The following is a 24,895-nucleotide window of genomic DNA, read 5'->3' on the forward strand; positions in this document are numbered from 1 at the left end:
GGAGTAGACCCAGGTCAAACAAGATGAAGGCATTATGCTCCCTTACCTTTTCCCAAGCATAGGAGAGAGGTGCACCTTTGCAATGAGCGTCCTCTTTTGGAGCTTCGATGGTGGAAGCCCTAGGAGTCTCATTGCGAGCATTTTTCTTGGGGCAAGAACGATAGCCATGTCCTTGCTCCCCACACTTAAAACACTTATGGTCCTTAGGAAAGAGTTTGTTTTTACCTTTGTAAACTCCATTCTCCTTGGACCAATTGTTATTGTTGTTATTGTTGGAATTGCCTTGGGAAGAATTTCGGGCATTGGTTTTTCCCTTTGCATCATTTTTGTCTTTGTTTTCCATTTGCTTGATATTCCGTCTTGTTGGAAATTGATGCGCATGGTGTGGTGGACTACTTCGGTGATAGAACCAGGCCGTTGAGAGTTGACATACTCTGCCATCTCTTCAGGTAATCCCGCACAAAACTGTTGCTTTTGCTCGGCAAATTCTATCTTTTAGAAGATAGTAGCCTTGAGATGTAAGTCTCAAAACTTGTCTATGTATTTGTGGATAGACTCATGAGAGAGAAGCTTCAAACTGCGCCATTCGGTGAGCACTTTGTCCTTTGCATCGCTTGCAAGGAATTGCTTCATGATGAAAAACTCCTAAAGTTTTCCATGTCTTTGGGGGTTTTCCATTTCCACGAAGGCTAGCCCACCATTAACCAACCTATTTTTGGAAGTGCATAGCTACATGGCGTAGCTTGGAGGACTCCGTGAAGCCCTCGTCTCCAAAGGCCGCATCAAATTGTTGGATGAAGGCCGATACTTTGTCGGTGGCACCAAAGGTGCCATCATAGGTGAGAAAAGAGATACTCTTTCCTCCCTCTTTGAACTTCTTGAGCTTTTGTGACCTTCGCCATGCAGGGTATGACTTGCGATGTCCTCCCCTCTTGTATTCTCTAGGAGAATAGCCATAGCTTTTGTCGCAAGAGGAGGAAGGTGAAGAAGAAGGAGAAGAGGGTGACCTCTTTCTTGCCCTTTTCTTACTTTGTTTCCTCTCTTCCCTTTCGAAGTGACGAGGAGAAGGACTGTGTGTTGATCTTTTCATCTTGGGAGGAGTTGGCGATCGTCTAGACCGCCGTCTTCGTGGAGCCACATCTTCAGAAGAACTTCAAGTTTCATTACTTTCTTGCTCTTTGGATTCCTCCTGTCGTATGGGAGAGAGTCTTCTTTTGGGGGTCTCTTCAAGAAGCCTCCTAAGCTCTCTCTCCTCTTGGAGAGGAAGGGTAATCCCATAAAAAATGTGAAGTTGTTGAGTAACTTCGGCTTGCAAAGCAGGGTTGCCCATAGCTTGCTATAACCCTTTAACAAGATAATTGACAAACATGGGGGACATCATCATTAGCACCTTCATGTGCAAAATCAAATTTATCAATGTTCATTTGACTCTCTTGGTTATTGTCATCCATGTTAACAAAATTTGTGTACTTACTTAGTGTATGCTTTGGCAATTCAAAACCTTAGTTGCTACTCCTCTTAGCCTTTAAAAATCAGCACTTAAGTATCTACACCCACGGCTCGAAGTGGCTAATCATAGAGAGTAGTGGAGTGGGTCTAATATTGCAGAGTTGCTGAGGGCTAGCTCCTTTTGAACTTCTTATGGCTCAATAATGGTAAAGCCATAGGCAACTCTAAAAAGACCCCATTATTAAGTCCAAAGCTCCCGAGGTGTGCACTATATCCTACATAGTGGACTCAACAAAATCAATAATAGATCCCAGTCCCACTTACCCTAATATAATTAACAAAATCAACCATTTATAGGCTACTTAAGGACCTGTCTTCTTAAGCAAGAAAAGAGAAACCAAATGCTCTGATACCAATGTAATGGAAATGGCCTATTAACTTTGAGAGTAGCGGAAATTAGAGAAAGTACTTTTGTGAAATTACTTTGTGAGCATAGAGGGTGAACTTAATTGATGGTAGCAACATAAACATAGCATTTAGTTAACTTGGCATGAACAATACTTTTGGAAGAGAGAGTGTTTCGAGAACATGACAACAATTGAGGACCAGATTTATGTGGAGCAGTCCCCCCTCCAATAGGCATTTGTATTATAGTTTCTTCCATCAAGAGAGACTTGGTAGTATAAAATCTTTGTGTTCCTTATGACCTAGGTGATGCAATGAATATGGAAAGCTTCATGCATCATGTTAACCAACGCCATCTTTGAGCTTACTAGTTTAGGCTTGTTGTGTCCTTGGAGCCATTTGTGGCTCTCACATAGTGTATCGGCAAGTTCCTTGCATTGACACGTGCGACATATGCGCACATTTTTGACGCCGCTGCCAGGGAATGCCATACACTAACCTTGAATGGCACTCTGTGCTTCTTTTGTGGTGCAATTTCAATTGTAGGAAAGGTAAGGAAGGAGGGTGTGTGTGTTGAGAAGAAGGACTTTGTGTTACTGCTGTGTATTTTTTTTGTTAATGGAGTTTTCAAAGGTATTGTGTTTTTTCTCTGTGTAAGGTGTTAGTATTAAGGTTGTTAGTTCTGTGTAATGTAATGTACAGTAAGTAGGAAGTAGATCTGTGAGAGCTAATAGAGTGTGTTAATGTGTAACAGTAGGTATATTAGTTGGAAGTAGGTAGGTAGAGTGTGTGTGTGCTCTCGCGTAGGCCGCGGCGACCTTATCCTTTAAAAAATTTTAAAAAGTTTTTTAAAAAAAATTCTAAAAGGTAGAACCGGGATCGAGAATATCTCCCAGACCCAAGGCCAAGCTCACGCTCAGGCCTAAGCCTCAGTCGCCTTTTAAAATTACGAATTTTAGCTTCACATGTAGCTAAAAAACGATTTTTTGAGAACCAACGGAACTTCAAATGCTCAAAAATTGTGTTGTAAAGCACACAAAGACCCTCTAAGTGATACGCTCGTTTCGAGCTATCACACACTTTAATTAAAAAAACCAATCATTAAAAAACATTAAAAAAAACGGACGCCTAAAAAAGGCAAGCGGTTAACATTCGAGATTATTCGCCGACGCTTGTAGGTTGTCAAAGGCACATGCATCTGCGCTCTGGTTGTGTGGTAGAGACAGAGCAACTAGAGAGAATTTTGACTTACGCGAGTTCTCAATATCCACCTACCTTAGGTTCCGGGCCCTCGGCGGGAACCCAAGGTAGTACAAACCAAGACCCGAACATAGCGGCTAGTGACTCTTCCTCTTACTACGACGTCATGGAGGGTTTCCCAATGCCTAATCCCGATAGCTCAAGCCAAGACATACATGCCATGGGTCCACGATCCAGGCCGAGCGTGCTTAGCCGCTTGAAGGAAACCTTTAGTAGAGCCACTCGCTTCGAACATGGAGCTAATGATGTAAATGAGGGAGGTGGGGAAGTAAATTCTCCATTCGTGACCAACGTAGACCCTATGTCCTTAGAGAATGTGCATGTGAATACTTCATTCACTGCACCTCCTGACTCTTCAAAGTTATTCCCCTCCGAGGTCATATTACCCGATGGTAGAAGCCTTGCCGAAGTGCAAGAGGTTGAGCGAAATATCCCTGCAGCGAGGGAAAAGGAAATTGAGAGCTTACGCAAGGTGGAGCAACGAAGAGAGTGAAAATCAAAAGGTCCTATGTCAATATCTTTGCTAGGAGAGCAATTGAGTGCTCCTGACTTAGCAACCGCTAAGGACCAACCCCTAGAAAGCAACATTGCATCTAGCTCAAAGGACACCCCTAGCACCTCAATCATAGATGGAGTGTTCTTCAATGAGAACTGGGAGTACGAACTACAAACAGAAACTCTGACCGACCTATACATAGGTCACACCTATCACGTGGGTTGGTTAGATGTCCTACGATCCACAATGGGTGCTACTAGTGTGGAGGAGTTTGTGAGGTCATCCATAGGGTCATTGAGTTAGAGAGACAGAACAAGGGGATCAACATGCCTTCAACGGGTCTCATGAGATTCTTGGATATAGGAAAGGCTAAACAACTGACCTTATCGCAAATGGAGACTCCCTCGGTAAGTCCGATGGATCCTCCATATGTTGTTTCGCCAGGGGTCTCAGTGCAATCTGAGCCCACAAGTGATAGCTTCACCTTTCCAAGTCTAGCTTATCTTTCCCTTGATGACACCACAGCTACCATGCCTACCCCAATGATGGGCATGCCGAGAAACACGCCATGGACCTCATTTGTTAGTAAAGCACTGCTACATGGTAGCTCAATGCCAGCAGACAGTACCTACAAGTGTGTACCAATCGTATGCACCTATGGGTCATCGTACTCATGTAGTCCCTACTCCTCCCATTGTTTCAACAACCTATGCTCCTCAACCACAACACCCAAGTTCTTATTTCCTTGGGACTATACCGGCTAGCATTAGCATGTCACATCCGATGTCTGCTACTCATGTAGTCCCTACTCCTCCCATTGTTTCAACAACCTATGCTCCTCAACCACAACACCCAAGTTCTTATTTCCTTGGGACTATATCGGCTAGCATTAGCATGTCACATTCGACGTCTGCTACACCTAGGGCCACACATATGAACTTTGGGCCGCCACATGTCACAACATCGTACCCAACGTGGAACCCAAGGGCTTCCTATGCGCCAAACCCAATGCCAATACCTACTCCACATGTAGTCTCTGGAGCACCTTCACCCACGGTGCCTGCTCACTTAGGTGACTTGGCAACATTTTCTCAAGCTATTGGTCGATCTATTGCTGAGAATATGTGTAACACGCCTGGTAGAGAGCCTAGAAGTAAGGCAGTACAAATAGCCAAGCTCACACAAAAATTTAGTGGAGACGGGAATGTGAGAAAGCATATCAAAGTGTTCGAACAAATATGCGATTCTCTAGGAGAACACAATGACCTGCATAAGAGTAATGCTTTAAGCCTAACCTTAAGTGGAAAGGCAGGGGATTGGTATAGAACCCTATGGGTGGAAAGAAAAATGATTTACCCTACTCTTAGGAGACTATTCTTGAAAGAATACATGCGAGAGGGAGTACTTTGGGGTGTAGCCTCTCAGCTCCAGAAAGCCCAACGAGAGGAAGGAGAGTCGGTGAGAGAATTTATTAGTCACTTGAAGCATTTGAATTCTCGTTGTAATCCAAATGAGTGCTTCAATAATAATCAATTTCTTGATAGATTCATTAGGGGATTACGACATGAGGATATCTACAATGGCCTAGTCATTAGAGGTAGAACCACTTAGGAAGCAGTCACCACCAATGCGATCCAATTGGAGGATAATTTAATGATTCAAGGAGAAAGAGTGTCTATTGAGCCTAAATCTATTAGCTTGCAAGCATCAGGGCATCAACCAATGACCCTAAAGCTTATTGCTAAGGAGCCAAAGATATCTGATATGACTTTAGCAGATCTCACCAAGGCTATTCAAGAGAGTCTTAGGGATAATCGTGCTCCGCAAAACAATCATATGTATCCAAGAAGGGAGCAACAATGGTGCTTAGTATGCTATGGACCGCATAGTACCAGTGAATGCCCTACTTTTAGAGTAAAATTCAATGGGAACTGCAATGCCTGTGGGAGGTATGGTCATCAAGCTAAGGATTGCATAGTATTTAAGTGTGCGATGGCCAATAGACCAACCTTAGCATGGACAGACACACCTCGGGTGCGTGCATTGATGACGGCCCCAACTCTTGAACAAACAACACAACACATGGTCCCTAGGGCCCAAAATGTTGTCCAAACAACACCCTTACCACCTCCAATGCTAGGACCGCAACCAGCACATCCGAGAATCACTTCTGTGAATCAAGTGGGTTGTGAGTCATCTATTGCTTGTTTGGAAGACTGTGAGGAAGATATAGATCCTAATATTGCCTATGGGATGGATGTGCTTGAAGAAAGTCCACAATACTACATGGAGGACTATTGGGGACAAGTCAAACCTATCTATCAAGTAGCTGCTCTTGCTGTAAGAGGCCAAAATATCAATTACACTGCCTCTTCAATGCTATGAGTGTGGAGGTCCACATCGTGTAGCTGAGTGTCCTATTAGGCTACAAAAGAACACCACACTAATGCAAACTAATCAAGCAAGCATGCCTACAATGCCGATACTAATGTGTAACTGATGTGGCATAGATCATTCGATTGCCCAATGTCCAAATAATCCAAATGCACCAAAGATCACGCCATTAAACTTGATTGAAGTTACCGAGGAGCCATCACAAAGTACACATGTGGTACCCGTAAATGTACTCACACGATCGATGCTCCAAAAACAAAATTATATTCTTGAGGAAAGAGACACGGCATCAATTTCCCAATCTCAGCAAAAGAAGAAAACACGAAGAAAGAGATCGCAAAAAGCAGCGAAGTCAGACCCTAGTTCAAAGACCAACATAGGGACTGTTGACGACCCCGTATATATGAATGACGCTCAAGAGGATTCTGATTTAGGAGAAACCATGGAGACCAAAATGACCACTAAGATAGAAACCAACAAGGAAGATCTTCATGAGCCACAATGGCCAAGCTCCAAGAAGAAGATAGGAACTTATCCAAACCCTACAGAGGAAATTGAGCGAGTCAAGCAATTAAGGAGTTTGGTAGAAGATACCCAACGGGATCTAGAACCAGCACCTAGGCAGATCCAGATTAGAGACACCGTGTTCCCTACGCAACAACAACCTCACCAAGTCCATAGACCCTTAGCCATACCTAGTGTCATCCAAGAAGAAAGTGACTTAAAGTCATGGGAAAGTGGGCGTACTCACTTCTTGATGGAAAGAATGTTTACAGAGGGACTACTTGATCCTATCAAAGAAATGGAGATCCCATCTTCCCCACGTCAAGGGGCTGAAGTCCAAAAGGTGCCGTTAAACATTGCCAAATTGATGGATTTCATGTCTTCAGAAGTTAGAACCACCATCATGTCCAAACTATATAAAGACCCTGAGCTAGTCTCAGCTCTTCGAGCCTTCCTCAATGGAGAACTAAAGTTTGGGCTACCACATTTTGCACAAATGGATGAAGTTGGGGAGATGCCAATAGAGGAGGAACACTTAGATCCACAACCCAACCTAGATGAGAACCTTGTTATAGAAATACATGTTAACAAGTTGGGACAATACTTTGAGGGTGATGAATCCAATGCGACCATACCAATCACTACTAAGGGATTAACTGTGAAGGAAATCCTTGATGGTGGCGCTGGGGTTAGCATTATGACGAAAAATTACTGGGAAACTATGGGAAGACCTCACCTTGCGACCACAACCATAGTAGTGAAGATGGCCAATGGGTCTATTGTTAAACCTATTGGGATGCTAGAAGATCTCAAGCTCAAGGTCTTCGGACATAAAATAAGGATTACCTTCATTGTTATGGATTTCTCCAAACACACTATGGCATTGAAGATGATCTTAGGACGTCCTTTCATGAAAGAAGCAATAATGGTGTATGACTGGTCTAAAAACCATGTCTACTTGCAATTCCAAGATTCTGTCATTCGAGTGGATCTTGTGTGACTGGTCGAGCACATCCCCTAGGAAATAGGTTTATAATTGATCATAGATCTGACACCACAGTTCACTCAGCCCCATTGCAATATTGCTACACGTGTAAAGCGAACACTGATGTTGGGGAAGATTCTCCTTATATGGATGTACTACCTGGGATGATTGAGTCGGACAATGTGGATTGGGTCCACCTAGCAGCAACCATAGACACATGGGGAAATAGGGGGACGACCTGGGTAACACCTGAGGGGATGAAATACCACCACTCATACCCTTAAATATGCTAGAAGCAATGCATATAGCTTCTAACAAGACTCATCCCAATATAATGAAGAAAACATACAAGTTGGTCCCTAAATCTTCTTTAGCGACCATAGCTAGTGCTAAAAAATAGAAGCCTTGTAAGAAACGTCCCACTCGCTCCAAGAAAAGTAAGAAAACGTGGTGTTGAATTCCTAAACAATTATTGGAAGCCCAAGGCTACTATCAAGGAAATGATCAAATCTGGGTGCCAAAACGTAAATTGTACTCTTACCTGTCACTTGGCCCATGTAAGCCCAATCATGTGGCTCCAAAACAAATTGAAGATCACGGAAAGAAAAAACTCACAGAATGCTACACACCCGCTCTAGAGCTAGTTTGGGTACCGAAGAAAGAACGATTTGTTCCACCTAGCTCAGGAAGGGGGGAGTCCCATGAAGCTTCTAGCTCCTCATGTAATGCATCCATAGAGGTAAAAGCTTCTCCACAGCCTCCACCTACAATAGTGGACCTCCATAAAGCTACAAAGGAATCCACACCTCCTAGTGTTCAAGAATCACCTGATGAACCACTTCAAGTTCGATCCTGGGAGAGTACCTTACCACCCTTGCAACTCGACGAGGCACCTAAGATAATAGAAAACTACTGGCAAAAACTCACCCATAACAACTTGGAACAATTGGTTTCAAAGGGTGACGAGCACATTTTAAACGGTATGATCTACCCAAGGAATGGGGGAGTGTTTGCTGACAGTGATCATTCACTCACTCTCCTCTCAACCTTCCTCCCTGACCTCTCAATCTCCCAATCTTAGGGAATGTATATATAAAGCCTTATACTCATAAAAAACAAAAATAATAAAGAGCAAGAGCAATTAGCAAACGAGTATGCACAATAAAAGTCAAAACATTGACCCAAACCTACACATTCACATCCGATACATTGAAACAGAAACCTATGTCATCAAACACCTTTGATCCTTAGCACTCGAGTGATGGAGAGTAGGTAAGATTAGTACGATAGGAGTGTTTCTGTTTTAGAGTTGAGCGATTACCAAAGTTCTCTTTTTCCCACTGATGTGCCTTCTAGAGGTATTCTTTGTGTTTCCTCGTGTGTACAGGAACGTGTCGCTGTTGTTAGAATTTGGACCTTCATGAAATCTTTCTCTCGTTCACACTTCAAATCAAGCACGACCATCAACACAAACAGGTGTTTCTTGTCCATTAGCATTGCCCCTTATCTTTTTGCATCCATGTTTGTCTACTTTAATTGTGATTGATAGCATAATATTCAACTCATTTGCTTAGTATCAAACATTAAATTCAATGTAATTTTTTGTCATAAGCACTTGTCTAGGTTTAAAAATCAAGCAGTCCGACTAAGCTAGTTTGACCAAGCTAGGTGTTAGAGATCTTCTCTTAATAGCATGGGGAATGCCTTCCTAATAATCAATGGTTACTTAGGTTCTTAATCAGATTTAGGTAGCATTGTGTGAAATGTACTAGGGCTTTCTAGTGGTCTTAGTCCCTATTGACCTTTAGCTTAAGTATTATAAAGGGAGTTTACTAGTGCGATGAGCCTTGGAAGGGTAACAGTGTTATATGACCCCCCAAAGTTACAAAATTAAAATGCTGAAAACGAACAAACAAAAAATCAAAGTGCCACAATGTAAAATCTTAAGCTGGAGAAGAAATCTCAGCTTGATTTGGTACTTCACTCACATGTATCGCCTATGGTACTAGAGCCCTAGAGGTTCCCAGTGCGGGCGCTTTTCAATGAAAAGCAAAAAACCCAAGGCATACAAAATAAGGACACACATCAAAATTGAATCACTGTGAAAAGACTTTGGGGGGTCAAAGAAAAGGTAATCAGTCAGGCGATGATTTCATGAGAAATTCCTTTTATCGTAGCTTAACTACAAGGTCTTCTAGGTATAGCCTCTAGTCAGCCCTCGAACATGAAATACTTGGCTCTCGCGATTAAACAACTTAATTGACCAGAGAAAATTAAGAAGCTTACCCATGGTATTAATAGTCGATCTTTAGTGCCTTTCTACCGTTGAATTAGCGACCCCGAACTTGTTTAGTTTTTTACCTTCCCAACTATTTATGCGTTTGATTATATTACAAATTTTCTTTTTAATTCCTGACAAATGGTTTAGAATTATGCTACCAATCAATTTGTCTGCCTAAAACTGCATATACTTTTTAATTGCTTATGAGAATGCAATTACTGTGCCAATGTTGTTTGATTTTGCAGTGATTGAAGAAGGCTAAGGACACTCATCTCAAAGGCTCTTCCACCTCGACGAACGAGCTTCAACTCAATAGCTTCCGAGGACGGAATCTACATTAGGAAGGGGGGCATGTTAACCCTCCCGGCTCACGGACACCCTATCACCTACGACAGACGTTGTACTATTTACCTGGTAGAGTCAAGTACCAGGCTTGTCAGTCCAATAGGAATGGTTAAGAGTGATCGCCGACGAGAGGCGCACTCTAAAACTGGAACGTAAAACGTTTGGGTAAGATTGGCTAAGTGTGGGCGCCCAAGTGTGAATGTGGCGAGCTCATGTAAAAGTCAACTAAACCTAAAATTCACTCATTCTCTCATTTGTGCAATTGAAGAGTGCTCTTACTTCATCTCCATCTTCTTCTTCATCATCTCCTTGTGTGTGTGTGTGTGTGTGTGTGTGTGTGTGTGTGTGTGTATGTGTGTGTGTGTGTGTGTGTGTGTGTGTGTGTGTGTGTGAGAGAGAGAGAGAGAGAGTGTGCGATCGAGCATTGCGGCGGCACCACGACGGTGAGGCGGTTGAGCACGGCGTAGCGACGTCTCCCTCTTCTTCGCGGCGAGGAATCTTCCATGACAGGAAGCGTAGAGCGGTGAGTGACACACCAATGCCATCTTTGAGCTTACTAGTTTAGGCTTGTTGTGTGCTTGGAGCCATTTGTGGCTCGCACACAGTGTATCGGCAAGTTGCTTGCATTGACACGTGCGACATACGTACAAACATCACGAGCATAACATAAACTTTGTGGAAAGCATTAACTATCCCAAGCCTTAGTCCCAAGGCCTCAAACACCTTCGAAGGTGGAGAGAGCTAGCAGGGAATGAGGGTAGGGAAGAGGAAGAACCATTTCATAGGAAAAAGAATTAGTTCCTCACTTATCATCACTCTTCTTGCTAGCATAAATAATAACATAGTAATGAAGATGGAGAAGATGGTAAGCTTAAGCATTGAATCATGGATCTTGGTTGGATTTGCATTCCATAGCCAAGTGTGTTGGTGTAGGCTCTCAACTTCTCTACTTGCTTGGAGAAGGAGATGGAGCTCATGCTTGAATATCATTGGACCTCTTGAGCTAGCCAATCATATGCAAAGGCATATCAAGCAATAAGGGTAGCCTTGGAACAAGTGTCCCCCTTTCCCCTTTGAGAGAGAGGACTTGATAAATGCTAAAACAATTAATTAAACTAACTCAATTATCATTGGACCCCTTGGGATGCCAACCAATAGGCTTAAACACTCCTTGAGGGTAACCTAACCAAGCGCTTGACATGTGTCCCACTTGCCTCTTGACCAAGGGGTGCCCTTTGGGAGAGATAGTGGTCAAGCAACCACCCCCCTACTTGCATGGCTAGCCCCCTCTTTGTAGGGATATGATTTGACTTTTGTGACACCTCAAGCCCCTCAACCTTGGCCCCTATTCTCACCACAAGTTTTGTCCTTAAGCCTCTCAAGGTTGGACTCGGTTCCCACCTCAAGTACAACCCTATCCCCTCAAGCTTGGGTTGGGTTCCCACCTCAAGTACAACCCTAGCATCTCAAGCATGGCAAGCACCTCAAGCATCTCAATCATCAAGCACTTCAAGCTGTTGGAATTAGGGTTGCAGAGAAACACACACAGCTTGGAGAAGACGAAGGAAATTCAAGGCACACAATAGAGAGTGTGTTACTTAGTGTGCAATGGAAAGATAGATAGCCCTAGAGTGATGGGCGTATATACAATGCTCGGGGGGGAAAACCTACTAAAGAGAGCTGGCACATGAGTAAAGGGAAGTGCCATGCCCCGAGGACATGATCAGTCCACAAAGGGGAGTAAGCCCAAAGCTTTGCAGAAAGCTTCAAGCTTCTCACGAGACAATGCCTTTGTCAAAAGATCTGCAAGGTTGTTCTGTGTTGGCACATAAACCAAGCTGATCTCTCTTGCTGAGAGCCTCTCTTTGACATAGTGGTAATACACCTCAATGTGCTTTGTGCGAGCATTAAAAACTGGGTTCCTCGCAACTACCAATGTGCTCTGACTGTCAGTGTAGATAGTGTTGGCAATGTCCTGTCCAACACCCAAATCAGCCATAAGGCGTCTGAGCCATACACACTCAACCGTAGCTGTGAAGACTGCCCTGTACTTAGCCTCACAACTCGAAGTGGCCACAATAGGTTGCTTCTTGCTCAACCATGATATACATGAGCATGAAACAAAAACCACTTGTGGACACTCACGTGTCAAAACAACCAGCCCAATCTGAGTCCGAAAAAGCATGTAAGTCTGGCGGCAATGATCCCCCCTTGGGATAAAACAAGCCAAGATGTAAAGTGACACTAAGGTAACGGAAAATCATCTTGACATCCTGCCAATGCTTAGACCCTGGGCTATGCATAAATCTGCTGACCTGTGAGACTGCAAACTGAATATCTAGCCTCGTGTTGCATACATAAATGAGGCAGCCAACATTAGTTTGGTAAAGAGTGACATCACCAGGATTGCCAGCATCATGTAGACTCAACTTCAAACCTGTTTCCATGGGAGTGGCAATAGGTTTGCAATCCTCAAGTCCAAACTTACATAGCAATGTCCTATGTAACTTTTCTGACACAAGGCAATACCACCATCACACTGCTTAAACTGTATACCCAAGTAATGATGCAACAGCCCCAAATCTTTCATCTTGAAAGTAGCATTCAAATCAGCCTTAAATTCAGCAATATGTCTCTCATTTGGTCCAGTGATCAGCAAATCATCGACATAAAGAACCACAATGAGAAGTACATCACCCTCACGCTTTACATACAATGTGCTTTCTGTTGGACTGTTACGAAAGCCTCGTTTAACCAAATGAGTGTCAGCTTTCTCATACCAAGCACGAGGAGATTGCTTCAACCCATACATATCCTTCTTACATCTGCACACTTTGTCCTCTTGTCCTTTCATGACAAAACCGCAAGGCTGCGTTACATAAGCTTCCTCAAATATGTCACCATTCAAGAAAGCAGTAATAATGTTTGATTGATGTCCATCCCAACCAAAATGAGTTGCCAATGCACATAGAAACGCATAGTAGTCATACGACAAGTGGGAGCAAAAGTCTCTTCATAATCTATGCCTTTTTGTTGTGCATAACCCTTTGCAACAAGTCGAGCCTTATGGCGATCGATCTCACCATCCGGCTTGCGTTTCAACTTGTAAACCCACTTCGTACCAATGGCCTTTTTGCCAGGAGGCATATCACATAAAGTCCATGTGTCATTTTCTATAAGTGCATCATATTCTGATTTCATGGCAGCCATCCAATTTTCTGAATTCTGTGCTTCATCAAAAGACAGAGGCTCCTCAACATCATGTAAGCTAGACACAGCCAAAGCATAACAATCTGACGCGTAAGATGCATGGCGAGAGCCTGAAGGAGTACGACTAGACAAAGGTGCATCCAATTTACTGTCACACAAAGTGTGCACCAGCCATTTTGGCATACCTCTAGCCTGCTCATTTTCAACCCTTTCCTCATCAAGTACATCATGTACATATGCATCAGTAATAGGCTGATCTGTAACATTTTCAGAAACCCCCATAGGTTGTACATTTGCCTCATTGGAAATTACATTCGTATTTCCACCTCTGAAAAGAGGCAACAAAGTGTCATAAATGTCCCGTGAGCTTACATTACTGTCTCTAGTACATGACAGCAAGGGCTAAACAGAATCTTCCACAACCACTACATCCCGTGAAAGATTCCAGAGTGGATGACTAATCCACTTGGTGCTTGAGAGACATTGTCTCCCGCAAGCATGTCTGCTCTTTTTAGTCCATATCATACTTCCAAAGTAGAGTGACAAGGTTTACTTGGTGTTTGGGAGACGTAGTCACCACAAACATGATCCTAAGTATGCATACTTTAAAATTTGTGCACAAAACATAAAAAGAGAGTCCTATAAGACAAAAACATTGATCATTTAAAATGCATTTCTTTTACATTTGCTTACTCTTTTGTGTCATTGTAAGCACCATTAACAAGGTTCATATTATCCTTAAGCCATGTTCTTTGCATGCATTTAGCATCTTTGAAAGGATAATTAAATAAGATACTGTCAGTAATCTTACCATTTCTTAATACCTTGTCTTCTTGTTGAAGGATGAACTTGGGTTGGAGCTCCTCTGCTTCATCCTCGATCTGTGGCGGGTCTTCATTTGTGTGTAATTTGCCTTAGATGAGCCTTGGGAAAGTTTAGTAAGACCCAACTTTTTTTTTTAATATAAAAAGGGTAAGGCTCTTTTGTGCGTAATGGCAGGAGCCTCTTTTGCCTAGCTAATAAATGAATATAGCCTGTTTAATCTTGTAAAAAGATTCTTTTTGATCTCGGCTATACTCCTTTGCAATGAAGATCTTCCCAGGTATCTTAAGCTACAAGGGACTTTCGGATCTTCCGTCTTTAGCCTTGAAAGGTAGTTTCTCCTTAGAAGTATGTTCACGTTATTAGAGACATATTGTTGTTAAGATAAGTACTTCTCTCATTTTGAGCATTGATCTACTTCGAATCATAGGCTTTTAGTAGATCAAGGATTATTAGTTTTGTATCTTTTGGCCATCCATTGGAATAGTAGGCCGACATAAGAGGGTTACTCTAATTCTGATAGAGATTAAAATTAGTGGTCATAGTAGGATTTCTATTCGACACAATTGGATGTTGGCAAGCCATGGTCCTTTTTTCATACTTCATCTTTTGGTATACCATACATTTTGAAACATTCTCTTGTATGTTATTGTTTCTTGGTAAGCCAATACAAGTATGCTTTTACTCCTAGCAAAGTAAATTCGAATTCCTCTTTGCCCCGCATATGGAAGGAGCATGGGAAGTAAGGAAGATATATCCTATTGAGGTATGGAAGATAACCATCCTTTTACGTGAGTGGTTCTTTTTCTTCCATTTGTAAGGCTATTATCATATCCCTAAAGCCTGGGTTAGAAGCATATTTAACTATCATAAAACATAGCTCATTGTAAGTTGCTATTGATATCCTATCTACCCTTGGCCATTGGGAAAGTGGATCGGCTACATGATTGTGCTTGCCAGCAATGTAGAATTTAAATTGCAAAAAGAAAATTTCCCACCTCATTTGATTGTCCGAGAGCTTGGTTTGCATTATGAATGGAGTCCGCAAGAAGTACTTCCATGTGTCTAGAGCATTTAAAACAGCTCATAGGTCCTTTTGTATATGACCAACATTCGCTCATTGGAGTTGAGTCTTTGAATCTCGTATGCTATGGTAGTCCCTTCTTGAAGCAAAGTTTTGCTCAAAGGCAATCATCTAGGCATTACATTGGACCTCAAATAGCTTTGAGAGATCCCATAAGTTGAGAAATAAGTTTCTCTTTAAACTTTTTAGAAGTATTTTTCTCTCTTTGCGGTCCATGTATACTTAACGTTCTTTTTTGTTAAGTCATGTATTGGACCTACTATAAGCATGGATTTTTCCATGAAGCATCTTTAGTATGCACACATACCTTTAGAGCTTTGCAACTCATGTAGATTCCTTGGATTAGGCCATCTTTTATTACCTCTACTCTTTGTGGATCCATAGAAATACCACCTTTAGAGATACCACCTTTAGAAATACCACCTTTAGAGATAATGTGACCTAATTATTGAATCTCTCTGGAAACTTACCAGTCCATGTTATTGCCTTTTTAAACTCCTATTGTGGAGCTTGTAAAGCTCAGTAAGGAGGCTTATTAGGCAGTGAGCTTCATGATAAAAGCTCCATTGTATGGCCATTGTCCCCTCATTGTGGAGATAGCTCACGGGGATATCATCAATAAAAACATTTTGGAATCTATTTAGGAATTTAGACAATTCTAATTCCTCTTGATTCCCGTTTTTTTTAATAAAAAATTTAATAACATTGTTATTGGTTGAAACATTAAATTCATTTACAGACTTTCTAATAGAAATCATGTATATGAAAATATAAATTTTCATTAACTTGTGAAAGCATGCATATTTACAAGGAATAGGATACTACCCGACTCATAAACATGTATGTACATCTCCTAACATAGGAAAAACAAAAGCCTTTTTCTATAAGCATCCTCTTTTGGAGTTTCCAACATAGAAACTCAAGGTGGCTTGTTGCGTGCATTTCTTTGGGGACAAGCACGATAGACATGCCCTTGTTGTCCACACTTGTAGCATTTGTTATCCTTATGATAACACTCTAGCTCTATTGCAGAGAGTTTATTCTTACCTTTATAGACTCCTTTCTCCTTAACTTTGTTATCGGTGTTGCTAGAGTTGCCTTTGGAGGAAGTTTGAGCATTAGTCCTCCCTCTAGGCTCATTTTGATCCTTCACTTCCATGGGTTTAGAGTTTTTCTTAACCCCTTGTTGGGAATCGATCTGAGAGGCGACCATAGTATGGTGTATGACCGCCGATATGGTACTAGGCCTTTGTGAGTTAATATACTCGGCCTTCTCTTCAAAAATACCCGCACATAATTGTTGCTCTTGCTCCCCAAAGTCTATCTTTTTGTAGATAGTGGCTTTGAGAAATAAATCCCAAAACTTATCTACATACTTTTGGATAGACTCGTAGGGAGAGAGTTTCAAGTTTTTCCATTCTGTGAGGACATTTTCTTGAGCGTTGCTTGCCAGAAACTGTTTTATGATGGAGGCTCTTAAAGCCTTCCATGTTTTTGGAGCTTTTCTTTGGGCTTGTAGGCTATCCCACCATTGTCGAGCGGAACTTTGGTAATGCATAGATACTTGACGCAGTTTAGAGGACTCTATGAAGCCCTCATCACCAAAGGCCGCATCAAGCTGTTGGATGAAGGCCAAGACCTTGTCCATAGCACCAAAGGTGCCAGCATAGGCAAGGAAAGTGGTGTTCTTCCCTCCCTCTTTGAACTTCTTTAGCTTCTTGGACCTTCTCCATACCGGATAGAACTTGCGATGGCCTTTCCTCTGGGGCTCTTTGAGAGAAGAGCCGCTACCTTCATTGGAATATGAGGAAGTTGATGAAGATGGAGAAGAGGGTGACCTCTTTCTCTCCTTTTCCTTTATTTGGTACCTCTCTTCCCTTTTGTGATAACGAGGAGGAGGACTTTGCAATGATCTTTCCCCCTTGGGGGAAGTTGGAGATCGTTGAGGCTGCCGTCTTCTTGGAGCCATATCTTTGGAAGTATTGGACGACTCACTTCCTTCTCCTCCTCTTGGTGAAGGCTCTAAAGTAGAGACTTTGTCTTTCTTCTTGGATGGAGGTAAGCCCTCTAGTAAACATTTAAGCGCTTCGTATGGGTTCTCCTCTTCTCTCACCGTAGAGAGCTCTCTCTTGGAAATCTCATGAAGAGACTTCTCAGGTGATCTCTTTTTCGGGGGAGTTTGGAGAATCCCATAACTATGAAGTTGTTGGAAAACTTCACCTTGTAGGAATGGGTTTGCCATAGCTTGTTGCAGCTTAGAAACAAGACATTTGATAAGCATGGGGGCATCATCATTAGCACTTTCATGTGCAAAATCAAAGTTATCAATGTTCATTCTACTCTCTTGATTATTGTCAGCCATGTTAACAGAATTTATGTATGTACTTAGTGTATGCTTTGGCTATTCAAAACCTTAGTTGCCACTCCTCTTAGCCTTTGAAAATCGGCTCTTAAGTATCTACACCCACGGCTCAAAGTGGTTAATTATAGAGAGTAGAGGAGTAGGTCTAACATAGCAGAATTGCCAAGGGCTAGCTCCTTTCGGACTTCTTATGGTTCAATAATGGTAAAGCCGTAGGCAAGTCTAAAAAGACTCCATTATTAAGTCCAAAGCTCCCGAGGTGTGCACCATCCCCCACATAGTGGGCTTAACAAAACCGATATTAGATCCTAGTTCCACTTACCCTATTATAATTAACAACATCAACCATTTATAGGCTACTTAAGGACCCCTCTTCTTAAGCAAGAAAAGAGAAACCAAATGCTCTGATACCAATGTAATGGGAATGGCCTATGAACTTAGAGAATAGCGGAATTAAGAGAATTAGAGTGAGCAATTTTGAGAGCATAGAGGGTGAACTTAATTGGTAGTAGCAACTCTATCATAACACTTAATTAACTAGGCATGAACAATACTTTTACAAGAGAGAGAGTGTAGAGAATATGACAACAGTTGAGGACCGGATTTATGTGGAGCCGGTCCCCCCTCCAAAAGGCATTTGTATTATAGATTCTCTCATTAAGAGACTTGGTACAATACAATCTTTGTGTTCCTTGAGACCTCCTTGGCAATATGAAGATGGAAGGTTCACACACCAAGCTTTTGCATAATTTCAACAATCAATCTTAGCTTGGAAACAATCAAGAACTTGCGAACATCATTAATCTTTGTGTTCCCTAAATCATTTGAGTGCATGAAGATGTATACTTTTTATGCATCAACTTGTGCTTAAAGCAATAATTAATCTACCTTGCAATACAGTTAATCTACTTGCAATAAACCATTAGCCTTCTTGCAATAAGCATAACATGCACTTGCAGAAAGCATTAACTATCCCAAGCCTCAATCCCAAGACCTCAAACACCTTCGAAGGTGGAGAGAGCTAGCAGGGAATGAGGGTAGGGAAGAGGAAGAAGAAACATTTCATAGGAGAAAGAAGTAGTTCCTCACTTATCATACTCTTGTTGCTAGCATACATAATAGCATAGTAATGAAGAAGGAGGAGATGGCATTGAAGCATAGCTCTTGGTTGGATTTGCATTCCATAGCCAAGAGAGTTGGTGTAGGCTCTCAACTTCTCCAGGAGCTTGGAGCTCTTGCACTTTGCATAGCACACAATGAGAGTGTTTGTGAGTGTGTGTGGGTGAGTATACCCCCTAAGCAACCCCCTAGCTTGCTTGGGTCGACCCCCCCTTGTAGCTCATGCTTGAAGCTCATTGGACCCCTCCAGGCCTAGCCAATCACAAGCAGGAGCCATTACAAGCAACAGGGGTAGCCTTGGGACAAATGTCCCCCTTTCCCCTTTGAGAGAGAGGACTTGATAAATGAAAAAATCAAGTAATTAAATATCCTAAATTATCATTGGACCCCTTGGGTGGCCAACCAATAGGCTTCGGGCACACCATGAGGGCAACATGGGGAGGAACTTGACAAGTGTCCTTGCTGCCTCTTCAAGCTGGGGCTTTCCTTGTGTGTGTGTGTGTATGTGTGTGTGTTCTCTCTCATCCCCCCCCTTGTAGGCTCGCCCCCTTCCTTGTAGGGATCTTTTTGACTTTGGATGAGCAAGCCCCTTAGTCATCAAGCATGACAAAGCACTTGAACTAGGGGGTGTTCCCACAAGCATCTCAGGCAAGCATCTCAAGGCACCTCAAGCACCTTAATCATGTAGCAAGTCAAGCACCTCAAGCATGGAGCCAGTCAAGCACCTCAAGCATCTTAATCAAGCACCTCAAGCGCGACAAGCACCTCAAGCATGACAAACACCTCGAGCTTAGGCCGGGTTCCCACCTCAAGCTCAGCCCTAGCTTACCTAAGGTCAAAGGACTTTTACACACATTATTGGAGGTCTTCAATGAAGCTAACCCTAAGGTCTTATGCTCCATTGGTTAGCCTTGCTCTTTGATAGACCATCTCTCATTTGGGCCCCTTAACCATTGGCCCCGTGTTGAGATAGATCTATAAGCACATGTCTATATCTTAACCCTTGTTCCCGTGTATTCTCCCACATTAAGTGATCAATTTAATATGAGAAAATCATTTGGGTTGGATAGATATTAATTTTTATGACAATCCCCATCCACCCTGTCCTCAACAGCAAACATCTTGAACACATCTGTGTTGTTGTTGTCAGCCATGGTAAATGTTGCACCTGATGTGAAAATTGCCCGAAAATAGCAGAAACGGAGCGGGAACAACCTGTGCTATATAGCACAAACCGTAGAAGACTATAAAGCACATGTTATGCAGAAAACGGCACTGACAAAAATTTTGCACAAAATGACGAAATAGCCTGTGTAGTACTGCCTGTAGTGGAAACGGAGGCCGAAATGAGCCCGAATAAAAAATTTGAGTAGAGTGAGCTCTACGATATTACCCGAAGTATTTGTCGACCCGCGAACGCTTGCCAAAGCTCACTGAAACCGGAGAAAGTGAGCAGGCGTGTGTTGGAGCAGCTGGCGACTAAGCCCGGGAGGACGCAACCTGCTCTGATACCAATTGTTGGAATTAGGGTTGCAAAGAAACGCACACAGCTTGGAGAAGACTAAGGAAGCTCAAGGCACACAATAGAGAGTGTGTTACTTAGTGTGCAATGGAAAGATAGATAGCCCTAGAGTGATGGGCGTATATACAACGCTCAGGGGAAAAAACCTCCTAAAGAGGGAAAAAATGCCCCGGCGGTCCTAGTGTGTTCACACACATCACTACCACATGTATATTGTAACACAAGCATCTCAATCATCAGGAACGACAAGCACCTCAAGCTTGGGCCGGGTCCCCACCTCAAGTACAACCCTAGCTTACCTAAGGTCAAAGGACTTTTAACACTAACTATTGGAGGTCGTTAATGAAGCTAACCCTAAGGTCTTTAAGCTCCATTGGTTAGCCTTGCTCTTTGACATACCATCTCTCATTTGGGCCCCTTTACCATTGGCTCCGTGTTGAGATAGATCTGTAAGCACATATCTATATCCTAACCCTTGTTCCCGTTTATTCTCCCACATCAAATCATCTGTTTAATATGAGAAAATCATTTGGGTTGGTTAAATATTAGATTTTATGACATAGATTGATTACGCCATTTCCCTCTTGAATAGCAGGTCTTGAGTTCAACTCTCCTCGTCGGATAGATCTTTAAGGTATCTTGGGATAGTTTCCTACGACGTTAAAATTCTCTTCTTCTGGGCAGGTGCGCGCGCGTGTGTGTGTGCGCGCGCTAATAAGAAGAGGAAAATGGTATAACCTTTCTATCACCCAACTGTGGTAGATTGGTTATGCCATTTCTCTCTTGAGTAACAGGTCTTGAGTTCAACTCTCCTCGTCAATAGATCTTTAAGGTCTCTTGGGATAGTTTCCTACTACGTTAAAATTCTCTTCTTCTTGGCTTGTGTGCTAATAAGAAGAGGAAAATGGTATAACCTTTCTATCACCCAAGTGTGGTAGATTGGTTATGCCATTTCCCTCTTGAATAATAGGTCTTGAATTCAACTCTCCTAGTCGGATAGATCTTTAAGGTCTCTTGGGATAGTTTCCTACGACGTTAAAATTCTCTTCTTCTGGGCGGGTGTGTGTGTGTGTGCTAATAAGAAGAGGAAAATGATATAACATTTCTATCACCCAAGTGTGGTAGATTGGTTAGGCCATTTCCCTCTTGAATAACAGGTCTTGAGTTCAACTCTCCTCGTCGGATAGATCTTTAAGGTCTCTTGGGATAGTTTCCTATGGCGTTAAAATTTTCTTCTTCTTCTTCTTCTTCTTACGTGGAACCTCCTTTCAAACCATCTATCAATTGTTGAGTCTTACGGGGAGTGGCCATATGATCTAAACTTGTCTCCTACTTACGGGGAGTGGCCATATGATCTAAACTTGTCTCCTAGTCTCTTGTGGCTCCCAACTTAGTGAGGAAACTCAAGGATCTTGATTGTAGAGGATGATCTCAAGCTGCACCCATGGCAATATCTAAGCCAAGTCTCTTCAGACACTCAAGATAATCAAGGCGTTCTTTGATGCCTAAATTGGTGGTGTTCTTAATTGCATCTTGTTTTTGGGTGGCCTCGTGATTTTATCACTTGTTTTAATACAATTTCTGTTTATCTTCACAAAAAAAAAAAACACTCGCATATTTTCAAAAAAAAAAAAAAAACTAGCACCGCCAATCAGCGAGCATGTCAGTCCACTGCTGCAAGCAGCACGCCTATCTGCACACTGAATCATCCTCTTCGACGAGCACACTAGGAAAAGGTATATGAGAGAAGCTATAATGAGTAGCAACGCCCCGCCGCTATGGAGCACACGTTTCTTCTGGGTATGCCATTCCTCTCTCCCTGAGTGTGTGTGTGTGGAGAGAGAGAGAGAGAGAGAGAGAGAGAGAGCGTTCATCTTCTCACAGAATCTGAAGGGTGTGGAAGTAAAGAGAAGAAAAGTAGCTGTGAGGTCCTCATCAGCAGCTCAGAAGGAGGTGACAAGTCAGAACTTACAGAGTCATGTGATCATTACTGGTGGCAATTGCGGTGAGCTTAAGCTTGCGGATTCTTGTATGTAAAGAACTTTTTGCTTCTTGGGGGAACATGGATTTGGTGGTTTACTAGATATTGTACACGGATGTCTAGATATTTTGAGCCGGCTAATGTGATGGACATAGATGACAATTGAGTATTGGATGATATCCTTGTGACGCCTTGTCTGCAGTAATCCATAGATGGAAATCACAAAATACATATAGGTTTGACATAAGGAGTGATGAGGTCGCTGGCATTGGTGTTCCATTGTATCTACTAAGCCATCCACTGGTGGGTTGATGGATCTTGCTTTGCAACGACTAGCCATGTAGTATGGCCACACACCGGTGCATGCATAGGCATCCCACACAACTGCTGCATGTTTGCTCAACAGCAGGGGTGATTGAAGAAGGCCCCAAGGAGTGCACCATATGAGGAGGAATCACCTAAGTGTTTACTGTTGGGGACTTGAAAATACCAAGGCCTAAGTGAAGGTTCAGGAAGTCTCTTGACCGGTTGCTCTTCAAGCAAAGAGGAACACGTCTCACTACATGGGGACTCTGGGGTACTAACACGCTTCTTGTAGGCTGTTATGTTTCAAGCCTTCATGTGCTTCCATGGTTCTTTCCCTTAATGAACAACCTCTTCAAAGAGAAACTAGGTAATTGTTTTGCACTCAGATTGTTTCCGTTCGTGCTTTTCAATTACGACTAACCTTCTCTTATGTGCATAGTCACAAGAAACGTCTTGTGTGTTTCATCGTTTCGATGCTTTTTGCTTTGTTTCATTTTGAAGATGTCAAGAAGAAACAATAGGTTGTGGACCTGTAGGGCACATAGTACCTGGAGCTGAGGGTTTTGGTAGTAGCTACATACATGTTAATCAAGCTAGCATCAAAGGTCTTTGCAAAAAAATCTGCTAAAATTTGAACCATAAAGGTTAATAGCAAGCTATAGGTAGGTAACAAGTGGTGTATGTGCACTGAATGAAGCTGCAACAGGCCACGCGTCCATGTTAGCTTTGAATATGTGCGATAAAAAGTTTAGTCTAGTTGTAAGGAAGAAAAAGAGCTTATTAGTCTGGAGTCTTGATGCCTTTGTGTTGAGGGAGAAACAGACACATTGTCACTTGCTTTTTTAAGAAACAAGTGAGGCTTGACATTAAAAAATCAGACCCGAAAGGTTACAGAAAACCTCAAATACTTGTTTCGTCACCTTGTTTTGTCCTAAATCAAAAAACGTTTCGAGTTTCATTTTGTTTCGACAGAACAAATTGGGATGGGAACTTAGGTGACTTATGTCTTAGTGCATCTTCCAATAGCCAAGGAGTAGGACATGCACCATTCAACATGATTGGGAATTGAATGTACCTTCAATTGCAGAGGGTAGGAGGTGCTTGTGTGATTGAACATGAAAGTCTCATCGTCTCTAACAGTGAGATAAAGATGACGTTATTTTGTGATGTGCAGGCATTGGCAAGGCAACTGCTGTTGATCTGGCAAAACAAGGAATGCATGTAACTTTGGGTAAGTTTGTTCGAAGTTGCTCAAAGAAAGCGTGCTATTTTTGCATGGTTACATTTTAGTCTTGTTCATGAGTTTTAACAAGATTTTTTAATTTTTCCACATTCGTCCTTTCAGCTTTGAACTCCAATACTTGATTACTTGCTTTTTTTCTTCTCTCGTTATAAATAACGCATACTATGTAATTTTCCAAGGCGTGCATATGTGCACCTTGTTCTTCTTGCTAAGAATGTGTTGAAGGATGAATCATTGAAAGCTGCCATGTCCTGAGAGGGAATATGATCTCTTTCACTTGGCATAAAAGAAAAAATTCATTCATGGTGGAAATAAGATTGTTTTCTTGAGGACAGCATGCAGGAGCAAAGAGAGAGGTGACAAGGCCTGTTTGGAAGTCTCCCAAATGTCTGGGAATCCAAATGTCAGGCAAGTGTAACGCTGAGACCAGCCATACTCTTCTAATCCTTTTCTTGACATCTCTGATTATTGAAACTGGCCTTGCAGGACAATGATGTGTGATCTGGCCTCATTCGACTCAATTCATAAATTTGTGGAGGAATATCGTCGAGAGGGGCTTCCACTACATGTCTTGGTGCGCCCAATGTCCCAAAGTTGTTTAGTGTTTTGTCTGCTTGGAAGTCTGCTGGAATGTAAGGTTTGATTGAGCCTGCTGCATTTGTTGGTCCCAAAGGCTCAAAACGTTATTGCTTCCAATTAAAGATGCCAAAAGCTGACACCCTCGCTACCTCGTCACCGCGAATTGTGGCGCAAGTCCTGCTGCCAGTCACGGCGTGTTTTACGGGCCTGCCGAGTGAGCCTTGGGTCGTCTGATTTCGGTGCTGACCCAGTTGATTCTATCTCCTCTCATTAGGTATGGGCATGGTCATGCCACGTCATCAGATTTTGACAGGAAGGGATCCATGTGCAGAGTTATGTACTTGGTGTAAAAGGTTCCAGTGGTGTGGAACCTCCGTGAAGTAACTTTCTGTACACCCCACTAAACAACCTTCACATCAAGGAATGGGCCACGTTTGGAAGTTATAACTGTTGCTTGTGACAAAGTAGCTTTCTTGCGAATGAATGAAAATGTTTGTTATCCATGTAACTTTGTATTTCTATATAGCTTGTGAAGAAGAGAGCGTTCT

General features: G+C 42.4%; 1 protein-coding gene across 2 annotated transcripts in view; it reads left to right on the top strand.

The window, feature by feature from the left end:
* Positions 1-21,852: 21,852 nt before the first annotated feature.
* The window catches only part of LOC147457437 (uncharacterized), a 46,758-nt gene continuing 43,715 nt past the window's right edge, over positions 21,853-24,895 (top strand). For both annotated transcript variants that reach the window (XR_015188107.1, XM_086512329.1), the window contains exons 1-5: positions 21,853-22,038; positions 22,123-22,243; positions 23,700-23,756; positions 24,104-24,176; positions 24,255-24,342. Coding sequence is in view for 1 of the 2 variants with exons in the window: in XM_086512329.1 (XP_086368455.1) it covers positions 21,979-22,038; positions 22,123-22,243; positions 23,700-23,756; positions 24,104-24,176; positions 24,255-24,342 (399 nt within the window). In the remaining variant the exon portion in view is untranslated. The remainder of the gene's footprint in view (positions 22,039-22,122; positions 22,244-23,699; positions 23,757-24,103; positions 24,177-24,254; positions 24,343-24,895) is intronic.

The sequence above is a fragment of the Adiantum capillus-veneris genome, chromosome 5 (genome assembly GCF_014529385.1).
Source record: "Adiantum capillus-veneris isolate H3 chromosome 5, ASM1452938v2, whole genome shotgun sequence".
Taxonomy (NCBI): domain Eukaryota; kingdom Viridiplantae; phylum Streptophyta; class Polypodiopsida; order Polypodiales; family Pteridaceae; genus Adiantum; species Adiantum capillus-veneris.